The 16,226-nt window shown below is 52.8% G+C and overlaps 6 protein-coding genes across 6 annotated transcripts; 2 read left to right on the forward strand and 4 right to left on the reverse strand.

The window, feature by feature from the left end:
• Positions 1-2,994: 2,994 nt before the first annotated feature.
• GLOTRDRAFT_24256 (uncharacterized protein) lies at positions 2,995-3,369 on the reverse strand (the record flags this gene model as incomplete). Its single annotated transcript, XM_007868984.1, has 2 exons — positions 2,995-3,171; positions 3,241-3,369. Coding segments are annotated over 2 exons (306 nt in total), but the record flags the coding sequence as incomplete, so codon positions are not given.
• Positions 3,370-4,843: 1,474 nt separating this feature from the next.
• Positions 4,844-5,655, reverse strand: GLOTRDRAFT_77776 (uncharacterized protein; the record flags this gene model as incomplete). Its single annotated transcript, XM_007869099.1, has 2 exons — positions 4,844-4,940; positions 4,997-5,655. One exon carries the CDS (start codon positions 5,653-5,655, stop codon positions 5,020-5,022), a length of 636 nt encoding a protein of 211 aa, XP_007867290.1. The 3' UTR covers positions 4,844-4,940; positions 4,997-5,019.
• Positions 5,656-5,899: 244 nt separating this feature from the next.
• On the reverse strand, positions 5,900-7,868 carry GLOTRDRAFT_77777 (uncharacterized protein). Its single transcript, XM_007869100.1, has 13 exons — positions 7,795-7,868; positions 7,716-7,735; positions 7,585-7,657; positions 7,503-7,527; positions 7,357-7,438; positions 7,241-7,299; positions 7,071-7,179; positions 6,867-7,015; positions 6,743-6,800; positions 6,609-6,676; positions 6,356-6,556; positions 6,231-6,303; positions 5,900-6,178 (listed from the first exon to the last, which is right to left on the reverse strand). Exons 1-13 carry the CDS (start codon positions 7,812-7,814, stop codon positions 6,108-6,110), a joined length of 1,008 nt encoding a protein of 335 aa, XP_007867291.1. The 5' UTR covers positions 7,815-7,868; the 3' UTR covers positions 5,900-6,107.
• Positions 7,869-9,547: 1,679 nt separating this feature from the next.
• GLOTRDRAFT_94341 (uncharacterized protein) lies at positions 9,548-11,270 on the reverse strand (the record flags this gene model as incomplete). The annotated part of the gene is made up of 5 exons (XM_007869101.1): positions 9,548-9,635; positions 9,815-9,824; positions 9,975-10,088; positions 10,162-10,244; positions 10,339-11,270. 5 exons carry the CDS (start codon positions 11,268-11,270, stop codon positions 9,548-9,550), a joined length of 1,227 nt encoding a protein of 408 aa, XP_007867292.1.
• A 975-nt stretch (positions 11,271-12,245) lies between these two features.
• On the forward strand, positions 12,246-12,558 carry GLOTRDRAFT_130318 (uncharacterized protein; the record flags this gene model as incomplete). The annotated part of the gene is made up of 3 exons (XM_007869102.1): positions 12,246-12,306; positions 12,370-12,490; positions 12,540-12,558. 3 exons carry the CDS (start codon positions 12,246-12,248, stop codon positions 12,556-12,558), a joined length of 201 nt encoding a protein of 66 aa, XP_007867293.1.
• Positions 12,559-12,800: 242 nt separating this feature from the next.
• On the forward strand, positions 12,801-15,057 carry GLOTRDRAFT_62363 (DUF1692-domain-containing protein). The gene is made up of 8 exons (XM_007869103.1): positions 12,801-13,199; positions 13,247-13,317; positions 13,370-13,404; positions 13,453-13,628; positions 13,679-13,741; positions 13,791-13,889; positions 13,944-14,160; positions 14,213-15,057. The coding sequence occupies exons 1-8, from the start codon at positions 12,917-12,919 to the stop codon at positions 14,829-14,831; spliced, it is 1,563 nt and encodes a 520-aa protein (XP_007867294.1). The 5' UTR covers positions 12,801-12,916; the 3' UTR covers positions 14,832-15,057.
• The last annotated feature ends 1,169 nt before the right edge of the window (positions 15,058-16,226 follow it).

The raw sequence follows: 16,226 nt of genomic DNA on the forward strand, positions 1-16,226 counted from the left end.
GCAGATTTTTCCTTTTTTGGTGCCAAGCTAAGGAGCTGCTCATATATGAGAAGCAAGGGAAAGACGGAATCAGCGAGTGCAATGCTGAGTCCAATTTCCAGGGTTTGGGGGGAGGCTCGGGTCGGCTGAGGCTGGTGTGGCATCGGCGGCAAAGCCCGCGGTGGCTGAAGTGTGGCACCGGGATGTGGCAAGCAGCGGGACCGAGGCTCTGAGTGCAATGGGGAAGCCAGAGCATGACATCTTTGGGCCGCAATGAAATCCGTGCTACACCAAGTACAGAGCAATAGCTCACAAAAGCCAGATTTTGGCTGAGCTGAAGACAGGTCCCCCAAACCAGAGGTATTGCTCGGAGGTGTCACAAGGACATGACATAGTGTGACAGCATGACAGGTACAGATGTGTGGACAGGAGCCTAAGGCATGAAAAGTATCCAGAGGTGTAGCTACAGCATAACAGATGAGTTTGAAGTGCTGAGTTGGACTGTCCAGACTGTACTGGGGAATTAGCAACAATCTGTACATACAGACACGGAGACCAACCACAACAAGCAGAATGGCTGAGCAGACATGGAAACTGGAATACATGAGGCTAAGGACCCACAACAATGATACAGACAGCTGAGCAAGGCACAGCAATGAGAGTCCAGTGAGCTATGAGTCCAGGACAGGTAAGGGATGGCGGTCAGGGATATGGTTACATATACAATACTGTTCAAACTCAATGCAAATTTGAGAAATGCAATTTGTTTCATAGGACTTGGAGATCGTGAGTGGAAGCAATTGCTCCAGCTCCACCAGTACAGCAGAAACAGCAGAGACCTCTGATGCCCCTGTACTGCAACTGTCTCCAGTGGGACACCGGTGCCACCAATCTGAAAGCTGTGACCTGATACATGGGAGATATTCAGCAGACACCAGATTTCCTGGCAGCACCGCAGGAACCAAGACTTGACCATTGGCAGCCAAGAACCATTTGCCGTCTAGAATGTGCACCGCGGCACAGATCCCGGGAACCCGCTTGTCCACGGATAGATGACAGTGTAGGACCTGGACGGGGCAAAGTTTTGGGCAACCGGTGAGAGAGATGTGAGCGCCGGCCTCCTTCTCCACTTCACCAAAAGGGTTATGTAAATGGGCAGACTCATATGACCCGCGGCTTCCTCCTCGTCTAGGTATTCAGCGATGAACTCTTCATGGTTGGAACAGGTGGGGTGGTTCGGGAAGATAACTGAGTGTTGCAGCAGAGTATCAAAGTCACCCATAGGAAATCCTTGGTGAAGCTTGTTGGATAGGTTGGCATGTTGATCAGAGAGGCTGTGTTCTACCAAGAGAGTATCAAAGGCAGCAGCACCATAGGGAGAGCAGATTCTATTCTTGATTCTTGGTTGTTGAGCAGCAAGAAAAGTTCACGAGATCGTGAGGAAAGCTAGACTTGCAGTCAGAGCATGTGGCCAGGACAGGATCAGTGGTTGTCTGGGCGTCGTCATCAGTAGGAGAAGGCAAAGTGGTCTATGGAGCCACAGAAAGAACAGATGTGTCGTCGGGAGGGTGGGTGACCATCAGATCGCGCACCGTGCATTCCAGCGCCGGCAGATTTCATGCTGAACAGAACGTGCCGCCTCACATTCCGATTCCCCTAGAATCGGTTTACTGTTCAGTCGTTGTATAGGGCACTCTGGTGATCGAAAATTGCCAGCGTTGAACAGGGGGTATACCCCTTATAGCCCAAATTACCTTAACTGTAACGGGAGCACCCTCCTTAAATGGAAGGTCCACTGATCCAAATCTTACCACCATCAGCAAATAGGAGCTATTACCTCTCATGTCAATAATTACCGTTTGTGAATAGGGACTAATTCCAGATATGTAGTGTGGTCTCTGCACGGCACGATCCTTTCAAGATCTCGGGCCAATGGCACTGTCAGGCATCCCCGGCTGTGTGTGGAATTGCGCCGATGGCAAGTACCCTGCTGCCTACGGCACAAGATTGGTAAGTTACATACGAGGCATAGTACTGGCAGCATTGAGGCCTCAGCCTGATGACGTGCATCTCAGCTACAGTATGCATGTGCACTGACTCGATAGTAATGCTACCCGAGTGTAGTACTGAAGTAAATAGTGTATTGTGTATTGAAATAACTGTACTTGACACCGAGTATAGGATGATTGAAGGTTCTAGCCACACACAGTTATGTTTGAGAGTTACAAACTTATATGATTTAGTATCACTGAGATCAACATATAATAACTAGGAGTATTCTTGATGCCGCGCAGCGCCCGGGAGGCTAGAAAGACTATTTACCTACTTGTAGAACCCTTGCCACTCGTTTACCTTACGAGGAATCGGACCTGGCGTGCCGCGCAGCGCCGAATACTTCCCAAGTCTCGGCATAGACAGGCGATCCATCAGTAAAGCGGTCGGAGGAGCAGGTGAACGCATTGTGTCCCTATGACGAAAAACGTTGCGCGCGCTGAGCTCGAAAGGGAAAGGGCGGCGCTCGCGTGGCATCTCTCGTTTGCTCTTAAGTAGCTTGGCTCGACATAAGCCCAAGTCGTTCGTGCCTCACGTCGGGCTTGTAGAACAGCAGCCTAAGTACTGCCCTCGGGGCAGAGTATGGCTCTGACGTAGTTGGAATGCACTTAATCCAAAACTCGCAATGCAACTACATCATAGCTTGCTTCAAAGCGCGGACTACAAACCTTTGAAGTCAAGTGGCCAAGAAAAGAGGCCAACATGCCACGGGCATATGGAACAGTGTTTCCTTGGTCCTATGAACACTTTGTATCCCCTAAGTATTCCAAAAGTGTCCCAGAGAGACCGCTGACCGCTATCGTGTCCTCGAATGTCAGATTACACAGATGCATTGCATGCCACGGCAGTAGGACAAGTGGCCGTGCCGCTCGTCAGGTCAGCATATTGGACGTTTCCGTACTGTAACGCAGACGCAAGCACGCTATCAGTCTAACTTCCAGATGCACACAAACGAGCCCTGAATCCTACCGCGTCATACGTGCACACCCCAGCGTTGAGGTACGCGCACTGATATCCGCTGAACCTGTTAATCAAAACGCCCTGCGCGCCCGTGCGGTCCAAGGGGCATGCGCACCCCGTAGCTGGGCACGGTGCATAGGCCGGGCAATTCTCTTGGGCGGTGTTCTGCAGCGCGCCGGTCTACCAGAACAGCGCACACACAACCATCAGCCTTGACAAAGACAACAGGAAACGAAGGGATAAACTCACGATATCACTCCACGAGCACGCGCCGTTGGGGTACGCGCACTGATACCCGGGGAAGACGTTGACCAGGATGCCAGGGATGCCCGTGGCATCGGCGGGGCAGTCGCACGCCGTGGGGCCGCCGAGGTAGCAGCCCACGAGCAGCGGAGCAGAGGGGGCGCGGCGCTCAAGACTGCTGCCGGGGCTGCTGGTAGGGCTGGCGACTATGGCCGCGATGAGACCCAGAATGCTCAGGATGCGAGTGAATGACATGGTGGTGGATTGGGCTTGTCGGCGCGGCGGTCTGGCTTAGCTTCGAGGCCTCGGTGAGTTGACGATCTATGCGGATTTCGAGCCTGGCTTTTATGTGATATTGCATTCAGCTAGTGATTCGAAGAAAGTCACATTCGGAGGAGCCCCGAGAGAGGCATCCCGGCTCAGCTGAGGGACCTAGACCAGCGAAATCACCTCTCAGGAGGTGATCAGCAGAAAACGTGAGAGGATGAAATGAAGTGTAAGACTAAGATCAGGGAGGCCATGTAATATCGAACCGGCGTGACAATGGCGACTGGATGGAGAGCAGACAACCCCTGGGCATCCACCTGGTCAGGGACGGGCTGACAAAATATGTGAGAGAGCGATGACTGGGTCGAGTATGAGCCCCCGGGGATATAGTGATTCCGTCGATATTGCCACACATATGGACTCTCCAATAAAGGAGATCAGCACAGAGGATGATCAGACATCCTGGGGGCCACCGAGGGTAAGAATAGTCTATAAAGGAGCTTCCTGCGCTCGAAGCCTGCGTCAAATGACGGTTATCCCAGAGCCTGCCGCTCCATCTTTGTACCAATTTCAACGGAATATAAGCTGCACTAATGTCCACACTACCCAACAGCATATTCATATTGTTGCCGTTGGTACCCGCTAAACATGAAACCCATTAATCATAAGAAGACTAGCTGTCAATTAAGCAGTAGATTAACCTTTAACTTGAGGAATCACGTTCCGGCGTCTCAGCTGCTGAGCGGATGCTTAATTGTATTCGGAACCGAGAGAAGAGGACTGCGTGTCAAGAATAGTTGATTTGAACTTGCACAAGAGTTGTGATCAAGTGTCGCTGGGGTTCGGACTGTGGCAATCCTTACGAGATGGACCAGCATCGGAGGGAAAAACGGTGTTATTTAGAGATCGTACAGGGGCGGCCGTAAGGTACGGGACTGAATCTCGTGAAAGGGCTTGGGGTGAGCTTTCGGAAGCATAAAACATATGTGATCCAAGCGAGAGGCTAGAGTCTTGCACCACATACAGTATTTCGGAACGCCAGGGTTGTGGTCTGGACCGTCCGCTAAGAAATGTTCTGCCGAACGTCCGGAAATATCACCGCTGGAAGTGAGTGCATGATTACCAGCGAACAGCCGACAGCGGTACACCTATGAATCGAACGAGACTCACCTTACCTGCCACAACTTGGTTGACGAGATGGAAGACCTCGAAGTGACATCTGGACGGCGTGGTCACTATGGTTACAAAGTCAACCAGCACTGGAGCAGAAAAGAACCTTTGATTGGAGTTCCTAGGGCTGAAATCGTACCATACGGGAGCAATGATTGCTGCAAGCCATCACGAGAAAATCTCTAGAATGTACCAGCAGAATACTCCACGTTCGAATCGGACATTACATCGAGGGTCCGGCAGGTCAGGCACTGGCATGGGATCTTGACCTGGAAAGATAATTATTGGTTCACGACCCAGCGAAATCAACGGGCGTGGTGCTCACCTTCGTCTCACGAATGATCTCCATTAGTCTTGATATTCCTTCCACTTCGTCATTCTCTCCTGCAGATTAATGACCTCTCCATCGAGCGTAAACGTCCCGTCTCCCCGATGATGCATAGTCTTCCCTTCCTTCGCATCGGGATTAATCCAGCCTCTCACCACTTTCAACACCCACATATTATACTTGCTCACAAGCTTTGTGTCTTCCACTACACACTCCAGATTTGCCATGCACTCTTTCACGAGCGGCGCGCCGACCTTGCCCGCCTTCACCGGCGTCAGCCCGAACCGCGCGAACTTATCCAGCTCAGACTCGTCCCCAGAGCAGTTCCCAATGTCCACGACTTTCTCCGCCAGCTCGACGGTCGGGATGGCTACCACACACTCTTTGTTCTTCTTCAGTGCCGCGTAGCTGTGATCCCAAGGGCCGATGATGACACCTATCAGAGGGGGATCTTCGTGCTGGATGACCATGTGAAATCCCATGGTCATCAAGTTGGGCTTGATGTTTTCGCCGACCGTGTCCAACGTTGAGACAAGTACGACAGGGCCAGGCTCCAGAAGCCTGTACGCTTTCCTGGCTGGATAGTTCTCCAGCCCCTCCGGCGACGCGAAGGCTGGTTCACTCGCGTCAATTTCCGAGGCCTTTCGTTTCGCCATAGTAACGTTGACTGTTCGCAAGAGACAAATGTGGCCCGCTCGGAGACGTCCCTTATAAAAATGCCCAAGGACAATGGTTCTGTATAACAAGGAAGCGACCGACGTTGGCGCGAGTAGTTGTCACTAAGTTGTGGCAGACGTTCATCGGTATCGGTGCCGGGACGGCCCGGTAGATGCCGACGGCCACAGAATTGCCACAATCAGGCAACGAAGAATATGTGCATACACAAACCGCCCATTTCTTCTGTAGCAATCTTTATTTCGTGACATGACGCCTACACCCTACACTAGTAGTACAAACTACCTCTGATTCCTGGATTGAACATAAACAGTCGCGATCAATGAACGTGCAAGGTACTCCGCTGACGAGTGATGACAATGTCCATGTCCCCAAGGTTAAAAACGTCAATGTGATAGGATGGTATACAAATGGCGTTGGGAGTGACCCGATTTCACCTCCACGAGAGCGCATATTCGCCGTGCTTCCGCTTGTTGGCTTCGATGTCCACATCTGCGCCGGAGCCTAGGCATGGGCGTCAATAAGAGACTGGGAGGAGACTGGGATAGAAACAAACTAATGTTGTCGTCCTCCGTCGCAGGATCTTCAGCCCTTTTGGTATCCGTCATCTCGAACTCGTCGTGGTGAATCTGGACGACTTCGTGAGACGAGGAAGAGACGGGCCCGTCTAACTATACATACCGTAGCGACGGTGGTGACATGTATCCCGCTGACCACCGCGTTCGTCTCATGGCGATCTTTCCACGCGGTGTCCGTGTTGATCACGTGGCCAGAGCGGCTCGACTCGCCGCTGGTGCTCATGCGCGCGTTGAGCGTCGACAGCAGTGAGTTGCTGTACAGCTTCGGGAGGGGCAGATTGAAGATAAGGTGAACCGGCGAGGGCTGGGATGATGCGATGTAAGCAATGCACCGAGGGAGGCAAGAGAGGACGTACTACGGAGAGATAGAGGATGAGGTCCATGACCGCCCAAACCGCTGTCAACATACCAGTCTGCACCGTAACTGATGAGAGGATGGATAACCCGTTTAGCACATCAAACAGTTTAGAAGAACGTCACAGCAACGTACTCTTGATGAGCCGCGTGATGATATGGTCAGTCGCCACGAAACCAGTGCGGTTGCGTCTCTGCATGAAGGCGTCCCGGTCAGATTTGCTTGTGGAAAGAGGGATTGGATGGTGAGTCAGGCTTACCAGGTAGAATGTAAGCGTGCCAGTGATAAGACAGTCGACGGTCGCCGCGAGGACCAGCCAGACCACGATCGGGACTTTGACCTGCCACCTGTTCCACTCGACGAATGGGGTGATAATGCTGCCCGCAATCCCCGTTCCTGTAGCCCCAACTAAATGATATTATTCAATGGGAGGGCAGGCAGAAAGGGATGACATAGGACGTACGGAATTGAAGAAAGATGAGGCAGCAGATGAACCCGAAGAACCAGCGCATGTGCGTTAGGCGGTAGACCCTCCACGCGAAGAAGCCCTGCACTGTCCCAGCGATAATGCCCTGAGACGCATGATTCGTGTCAGCCCTGATATTTTTCAGTATCGTCGAGTAATATTCGCACAATAAGCACGGGGCCTGTGCCCGCTCGCCAGTTCCCATTCGACGCTGCTACGAAATCGCCTGGTGCAGGGATACGTCAGGACCACCCCCTCTGAGGAAAGCCTGAGAGGAACCGACCGAAGTTGGTAATTGTGTAGCCGTATACCACCACACACTCGAATGCTGAATTGAGCGTGTCCATGAATAGGAGGAACCATACCTAAAGCCGGACGAAGTCGCGTCAGCAACATGCACGGTATTCTACAGGAGAACGAGATACGAACAAGCACTCGTATCCGCGGGTTATCCCTGCCGTTGCGAGCCCATCAGATTGGTGAAGGGATATGGAAAGAAAACCGTGCGTACGTTTTGAAGGTGATAAAATAAATGTAGCATTGCGTGACCATGCATCCAAACAGCAGCACGTTGAAGAGGACACCTAAATAGAATAGACGAGTGGTGAGCGGCTGACAGAAAGATAATTCGGTCCAGGTCACCTATCAAGGTAGGGCCCAACCTGAGTATAATCGCGTCAGTATAATTGTACCCGGAAGACCGCACGCCTGTCCAACGTACACAAGGTCCATAACCGCCATTTTTGTCGGATGCAAGCGGAAGCAAAGGGGCTCAGGCGTCAATGCAGGTGAAGCTTAACCAGAGCTCTTTGCCACCGCTCGTCGAGCCTCGTATATGTACAATACATTCAATACGGTGGTAACAGAGGCTGGATGTAGCCAGGGCCGATAGCCAGCCACCGCCGTTCAGCGACTCTATACGATCAATTGAAGTGATATATGTTTGACAGGGCGGAAGCAACGTATATGGAAACAAACCGATGCTAGACCCCCGAAAACGCGGATTGGGACCGACCCCGAATCTCGTATTTCCTTGAATGGATTATTTCGGGCTCCCGCTCTAGTCCTGGCCAATGAGGATCGTGTGGAAAGTGTTCCGCCATAGGAGAATACCTCGAAATAATCCCCAGGATGCCTAATTTCGTCCAGACAGCAAAACAGGGCCCGTCGATCGGGTGTCCCAGGCACAGCCACAATGCCTACGACTCAAGCCTTCAAAGCTTCAAGGTGCCTGACAGGATCTGACAGACGGAATCTGCCTGTGTGGCTGGAAAGTAGTTGCCAGGCACAGAGTCTACCGAGTGTGCTTCGGAGGTCTGTTACCATCTTGTAGCTTGACATGTGTACGGGACTCTAGATATCGACGTATATCAGTGGATAGTCGCGCTGACGACTCGTTAGAAGGTTTCAAAGGAGTACCTAGTTGTCGATTTTGAAGGTGCCGTGCGCACGATAACGCCGCGGGGCCGAAAAGAAGAAGGACCCCCGATGATACTGCCAGAGGGGGTTTCCGGATCGTAGATTTTGATGTCTGAAGAAATGGGTCCATATTGTTCAACTTTCCCCCCAGGCTCCAGAATTTCAGCACTTTTGTCCGGAAAATGACCTCGGCCAACGCCGCCCGTTGGAGCCCGAAAGTTGAAGCAACGCGGTCCCTCCCCCGCCCCCCCCCCCAACTCCCCGCAGTGGAGAGGAATGCAGTGGTCAGGGCCGGGAGGGCAACATGGTCGGGCCCCTCGATGTCCGCCAGGGCCACCGGCCCCTTCACCAGCCTCCAGAAAATGTCCGGACTTTGCCTCCGGCGGCGCCGAAAATCTGGCCCCAAATGTCCGGGATTTTCACGGCCTTCCGCTGCGTGCTGCTCATTTTGGTCTGGCTGGGACAACTCCTATCCATATTAACGGGGGTCCTAATGAAGATCACTGCGAAGTCTTGGCTCGAACAATTTTAAAAGTAGCCTGGACCGCTCGTCGGTCTAGAAAGGCAATGCAGAGGGCTCCGCGGCCCTAGTCGTACTGGTCTCGAAGAACAGTCTCGGCTTACAACATCCACAGCGCTTCGCCTGACATGCTACAATGGACGGTTTCATGTCAAGGATATAATGGTGGAAGAAGACGTTGTAAGATCGCGGGCTGCACCTGAGTGCGAAGCAGATGCAGCGTCAGACTAGCAGCATCCACCTTGATACGCTAGCGAGCTGAAAGAATATTGACCAGGTATCAATCATTAATAGCATCCGACATGCGGACATAGGCAGGACTATATTAATACTATACGCGGAATGTGAGACTGACAGGTCGACTTACTGATGGTAGTTGCCAAATGCCTTGGAAGAAACGGAAGCATTCCTTAGAGGTATAGGGCGTGCGGCGGTTGCGGGGTGCACAGTGCGAATCGGTGAGCATTCTCGTCAGGTCTCCTGTGGTGCACCGAACCCAGCCTATATGGTGATGAAGAAAGTAATTATGCCTGATTCACTGCGGGGTCACCGACGAGAAGAAGAGTGGGATGTCCATCTCACTCCGCAGGAACTTCTGAATCTGAACGGGCCCGTCGACTTCGCTGAGTATCGATTTACATCGCGACGCAGGCAAGTAGGTCATAGAGCGTAGACATTTCCCCCATCATTCGGTGCTCTAGAAAGAGAGACAGCGTAAGCAACACAAGTCATTCACTCATTGCATTGCCGGGTCATCATTCACTCATCGACACGAATACCTCCGAATCGGCCGTATACGTACCCCATCACCCCTAAATGCCCCAGTCAATGTACAATACACTTGTGGTGCCTGGCGGTCGACCGCCAGCCAGCCATCAACATTTCAAAGGCCGGGTTGTTGCATAGAGTCAGAACGTGATACGACTTTGACTTCGGCCACGACAGTGTTATTTACAACCTACCCAGATGATAGGATGCACCAGCAGGAATTATAGCTGAGCCGTGAAGTGTCGCGCGGGCGGTGAGATCTGGCCCCGTATTAAACGCGATTACAAGGTGCCGGTGAGCTTTCCATCCTAGAATTTGGTGTAGAATTACAGCCGTCCGTAGACGTAGCACATCGAATGACGTCCATACAGAACTACAAACTCAGGACAGTCCTCGGCTTCAACCCGATAACGCCCCCGCCCTTCCCGTCCCACCCCGGCAAGCTTGCGCGGCACACTGGACACCTGTTATGCAAACGTTCAGCAGCGCATATCGACCTCGTAACCGAGGGATACTGGAGAAAAGAGGGAATGAGGGAGAGTATGCGTAAAATCTGACCTGGCGTCATTCATCATCACCCCGCCCGTGCGCGCGAGCGCGGTCTTGACCGCCGTGAAGAGGCACTCGCCGCAGCACACGTGCCCGCATGGTGTGAGCGTCGCGTGCGTCGGCGGGCAGAAGCAGATCGGGCAGTTGAAGGCTGAGAGGGGCTCGATGGTGGGTGGGGGATCGGGTGCGGTGGATAAGGGTGGTGCGACTGGTAAGGTAGGGGCAGGAAGTTTAGATTTCGAGGAGGAGGAGGAGGAGGCGGGGGCGGGAGGTGTGGGCTCCGCAGAGAAGGAGTCGACGTCGATGGGTTCCTCCGCACGAGCGTAGGGGAGCGGGACGCGTGAGGATGAAGGACCGGGGAAGAGGGAGGAGCTCAGCGCCGGTCCAGCTGTAGACTCCGATTCACTGATCATACGCAGAACGTCTTCATCCGGGTCTCCCTCGGACAAGTCAATGATTTCGGGAGTGATCCCGCGCGTCGGCGGGAGGTCACGAGCGGTGTCTACGCCGATGCCTTCAGAGCTGACCCTCCTTCGCTTCCTCGCCCGACCAGGGCTCGAAGGCCCGGTGAGTACCGGCTCGTTCCTCTTCAATCCCCTCGGTCGAGAACTAGACTCAGCTTGAGAGACATCTCCCGACGAGGGCCCCATAAGGTTCGTTAGCCCCGCCATCATAGTATCTTCGCCCATAGGCAGAGATGGCGCGCCGCTGCCGTGCCCATTGTCCGCCGTAGCAGTGTACGACGAACTGGCCAAGTTGGACGGCCCAGCTTCACTAGGCCCATCGTTGTTTGCGGAGACTGATTGTGCCACCGATGAGGCCCGAGAGGAGTTAGTAGACCTGGACGTCGTGCGCGACGTCGCGCGCGACCTGTACGGACGAAGCTGACGGCTTGTAGATGGAACAGGCAGAGGATCGTGCGCGACCTCGTTCCCCGACATCGTTGTATTGTCACGATACTTTCCACAAAGTGTCCAGGCCGCCTGAGCAGATAAAGGGAAGGCTGGGAAATAAAACAAAAGGCATAAATGGTATGTCGAGATGAAGGATGGCTGAGGCACGTGACCTCAACGCGGTTAATTAGGTTTAATCATCGCTACTGGTCGCACGCGACGCGCTTTGCCTTCTACCACCACGTCCTACGTTCTGATTTGCCTTCAAGGCGCTTATATAGTTGTATGCATACTACTGCTCAGCGGTAATCGAACGTAAGTTTGACATTATTTGTGAATACGGTCTAACATGAGCTAAGATTGGCAACGTGCGGCGATTTTGAGCTTTAGTACAGAGTAGGATGGCCTACACTTCGTCGAATGAATGGTCGGAGTCTGTCTTACTGCCGAGACGATAAATGCGGTATATGCCGTACTCCTGGAAACATTCATTGGTTTATGGAATTTTACTACCCCCATTGCCGCTACTGCAACATAGAAATCATCGTGGTCGAATGCAGGAAGGATAGACGTTCCATACTATCTTTCATAGATCTGATACGAAAGTGGTAAGTGACTACGGTATTCGTCGGTCCCCCGATCATCTAGGACGCATATACTCAGCTGTTATATTGCGACTATTGCCACCTTTTTTGTTGCCGCTATGGCCGTCCTGCGGTCGGTATAGATCAATATATCTAGGCATACTGCTCCTGGAACACTTCCCGGACTAAGTCCAACGTAAGTCCAACGCGGCTGAAACATATTTTTTTTCACGCGGAGGGAAAAGCTAATCGATGACACTGATGTCTCTGTAAGGGTCCTATATGCGTGTTATAACCCTGCTGGAAGGAAGTCATCTTTCCGATGATACCTTCGAGATTACGCAGCTCACTCGTCAGATGGCGGATGCCCAGGAGGATTAAGTAATAAGGAAGTGATTCCGCCGCCTCTCCGTCTGAGGTGACCTAGTTGGATCCCTGCATGCCAGACGCCAAGTCTGATCCAATTGTTTCCTTAACACTCGACGTGGAGCGAGCGAAAGGTGAGTATCGAGCAGCCTATCATCTACCATGGCCTTATCTGACCCAATCGTTGAATGTCTCAGACAATTATAGCGCATTGGCCCCCGCCTTACTATGCGAGTCAGCTGCAGAGCACGCTTTGGCCATGCTGGCCAATGCTATACTCGCCGCATGGGCCCTCATCACCAAGCGTCCTGTGGCTCAGTAAGTATAAAAGAGGTACAAATCCAGCTGACATTCTCTGCTTTCCCAGCATACACTGCTACACCTGATTCCTAGACTAACCTTCCGAGCCTCAACATTTTGTTGAAGGTCATGCATGCACAATATGGTAAGTAGCCGATGTTGGTCATACTCATCCTCCGGCTGATGACATTCATTTTATCTTGGTCTCCCGTTAGCGGAAAACGGCTCTCCTCGTCCCCTGTCGGACATTTTCGATTCCGAAGGGCGATCAAACGCGCGAGTCACGTGACCCTAATTCCCCCGCGGCCGGCGGCCACGTCGTCGATGCGGGGACGCGGTCACGGTGCTGATCTTTACGGAAACCCATGTGTATGCCATTGAGCTGGCATCTGGCATCTTTCACTGTCTAATTACTCTGGTGGTCTAAGGCTTTGGTCACTCGCGATGGCGGCGGAAAACGAGTCGATCCTGGACAAACTGGACTCCATGGCGCCGACCCCGCTGAAGACGTTCGATGCGTTCCCCAAGCTCCCGTCGACGTACAAGGAGCGCACGGAGTCAAGAGGGTTCCTGACGCTCTTTGTGGCGTTGTTGGCGTTTGTGCTCGTGTTGAATGATATTGGGGAGTTTATATGGGGTTGGCCGGACTATGAGTTTAGTGTGGACCAGGACAAGGGCAGTTTCATGAATGTGAATGTGGATATGATCGTCAATATGCCCTGTGCATGTGAGTAGCCGCTTCTTCGTGGATGGTGCTTGAGACTTATGATCTAGACCTGAGCGTGGACCTGAGGGACGCGCTGGGCGACCGACTGCATCTGAGCGAAGGATTCAAGCGGGACGGCGTACGTCGCCTGTTCTCATTCACTTAACTTCGCTCTGATACCGATTGAACAGACTCATTTTGATATCGGCCAAGCAACTATTCTAAGGTGTGTGCGGGTACTGGAAGGAAGTTTCAGAACCTGACCACAGTCCAGGACGCAGCAGGAGCAGCTTTCTGCGACGCAAGTGGTCGCTCAGTCACGCCGGTCTCGCGGTCTTTTTGCAACCCTGTTCCGCCGGAACAAGTCTGAGTTCCGGCCGACGTACAATTATCAGCGTGGCGGGGGTGCTTGCAGGATCTACGGTTCAATTCAAGTCAAGAAAGTGACAGGTTCGTGACCTGTGCCATGGAATCGCTAGGAGACTCACACACAGTGCTAGCGAACCTCCATATTACGACGTTGGGACATGGGTACGCGAGTGCTCGTCATGTCGACCACAAATGTAGGTGAAGACTGCCTGACGATACTTCGGTCTCTGACACGCGCTGAAGATATGAACCTGTCGCACGTTATCACCGAGTTCTCCTTCGGCCCTTTTATTCCAGATATTAGCCAGCCCTTGGACTACTCGTTCGAGATTGCGCAAGAACGTACGGCCATGTCATCTGCCTCTGATATGTTCTCGATCTTAAATCCATTCGCAGCTTTCACTGCATACCAATACTTCTTACACGTCGTCCCGTCTACCTACGTTGCCCCACGTTCCAAGCCGCTCCGCACCCACCAGTATAGCGTCACGCACTATACGCGGGTGATGGAACCTGACCGGGGCACTCCCGGCATCTTCTTCAAGTTTGACCTCGACCCGATGCAAATCACCATCTACCAGCGGACAACCTCATTCTTACAACTCTTGATCAGGTACGCCCAGTCCTCGAGCCTCTTCCGCATCCTGCTGACTCGCACGCTGTAGATGTGTGGGTGTCATCGGAGGCATCTTTGTCTGCTCAGGGTACGCGATCCGACTCGGTACTCACGCAGTGGATGCTGTCACAGGCGCGGACAAGACGCCCGGCATCGTCGCTGCAGAGGCTACCGGCGCCCAACGCGGGCTGCGCGCCAAATGGGGCGGAGGAGAGCTGCGCGCACGTAATACATCCCTCGGGAAAGTCGTGCGCCAAGGCAACAGCTGGGTCGTGGAAGGCGGATCACCATACTCGAGCTACGCCGGCACGCCGATGTCAGGGGCCTTCGCGACGACGCCTGCCTCGCCCTACCCCGCCTCGCCCTACGCTCCGCCATCGTCGACTTTGAATCCGCCGGGGTCGAGCTTTGGCCTTGGGTTCGGCCCGAACAGCGCGTTTGGGCCTGCACCGTCACCTCGGTTGGGAACTCCCGCGACTGGAGCATCGGGCTTCCCGAGCTCACCTTACCTGCCGCAGTCGCCTGCGCCTGGGAGCGTAGGGTTCGCACATTTCCCGCCAACGCCTAATCCCGAGGCGAGTGGGTTCCCGAGGAGTCCCCCGCCGCCCCCTTCTAGGGCCCATCTTAGTAGCGGGAGTGTTAGTGGGATTCCAAAGAAGGACGATTAAACACCGAGTATAAGAAGTGCATCTTGCCGCCTAACATTAGCTGACTATATTTAGCTGAGGTAGGGTTTCCGGGCATTAGACGGGTATGGGGCCTAGTCTAAGACCAGGACAGGATCAATGGCGACGCCTATGCAATGTACTGTATCCCTTGCAGATGTTACTTATTCATTCCCCCAGATCGACGATGAGAGACTGTCGGCAAATATCTTGATGTCTAGTTGGGTGCAGACTTGAGCCACGTTCTCTCAGCCAGCATAGGGAAGAGATTTCATCTCGGCGCACGCTTGTTGTAACTTACGTATACCGTTATGACATGCCACTTCGTGAGCTCTCTCTTGATGCTATGTTTGACCTTCATATGTGGCTATTGATTGTCTAGGCGCCTTTTGCCACCTCTGGTATGACGAACCATCTCGGAGGCCGCGAAGCTTTATCGTCGATTACGTGGAAATTCATCGCAACCATCTCAGAACGTGTTGCAACTTTACGAAAGGTTATGGCATCGTCAGTAGCTTTCTCGTTCGCACCATTCTAGCCATGGTTTTAAGGTAACAGAGAGTTCTATAAACTGATGGAGTCACCGGTCGGTTTCGCCGTCGTCGATGCCACGACTGTCATATTCTCGTTCGATGAGACCTTCACTTCTTTCTCATCTTTCAAATTCGCGTTTCACATGTATATGGCATGTTCTACGTCGGAGACGCGATATTCTTTCTCCCGAGGCACGTTACACCCTTCGTGTAGCATCGTGACAGTACGTGCAAGTCATTCTTCACTGGAGATACGGTGGTCTTAATTGCAGCGTTCCGGCTTGAAGGTCACATCTCGCTGAGTACCCCGAGTAAGTTGAAACTTTTTTCTGTTCCCTGGGATGTAGCTAGCATGCCCGTCCAACCTGTGCGTCTCACTATTTCTGCCGCTCTTCCTCTGACGGCTCCGCAGATCCGTTCACGCCAATATCATTAGTAATACCCTTTTGTCAAACTCCCTCGGTTTAGCTCAGGCGCGCGAGTCCCATATGTTCATGGTCTATTCTGGATTGCAGTCCTCGGAGCGGTCATCTACCATGATGAAGATGGGGCCCCGTCCGTGGGTCCAAAAGCAAAGGGTAAACATGCAACTGATCCTCTGAGAGCTTTCTTGAAGTTCTATTGTCATTTTCGAGAGCATTCACAACTGTCTCGGTTCGTCTGTTGGTCTCTCAAGTTTGGGCCAACTGTATTGCTGATCTATCGGGGCCGCCGTCGGGATGGTGATAAACAGGTTCTTCGTGTCCCATTTACGTCTACCCCTGACGCTATCTGCGGAACACATGCATTCTTCTTCTTTTATGTTGACCATGAGGTCGAGAGAGAACGAAGCGAAAGCTATACCTCTTCGTCCGTCCATGCGGAT

The sequence above is a fragment of the Gloeophyllum trabeum genome, assembly GCF_000344685.1.
Source record: "Gloeophyllum trabeum ATCC 11539 unplaced genomic scaffold GLOTRscaffold_00009, whole genome shotgun sequence".
NCBI lineage: Eukaryota > Fungi > Basidiomycota > Agaricomycetes > Gloeophyllales > Gloeophyllaceae > Gloeophyllum > Gloeophyllum trabeum.

Coding starts and splice junctions, on each gene's coding strand:
- GLOTRDRAFT_77777 (XM_007869100.1), bottom strand. CDS start 7,814: ATGGCGGTTATGGACCTTGT. Junction 6,801..6,866: donor GCACGCTTACATTCTACCTG/GTAAGCCTGACT, acceptor GCCTTCATGCAG/AGACGCAACCGCACTGGTTT. Junction 6,677..6,742: donor CATCACGCGGCTCATCAAGA/GTACGTTGCTGT, acceptor TCCTCTCATCAG/TTACGGTGCAGACTGGTATG.
- GLOTRDRAFT_62363 (XM_007869103.1), top strand. CDS start 12,917: ATGGCGGCGGAAAACGAGTCGATCCTGGACAAACTGGACTCCATGGCG. Junction 13,405..13,452: donor GGCCAAGCAACTATTCTAAG/GTGTGTGCGGGT, acceptor ACCACAGTCCAG/GACGCAGCAGGAGCAGCTTT. Junction 13,742..13,790: donor TCGTCATGTCGACCACAAAT/GTAGGTGAAGAC, acceptor CACGCGCTGAAG/ATATGAACCTGTCGCACGTT.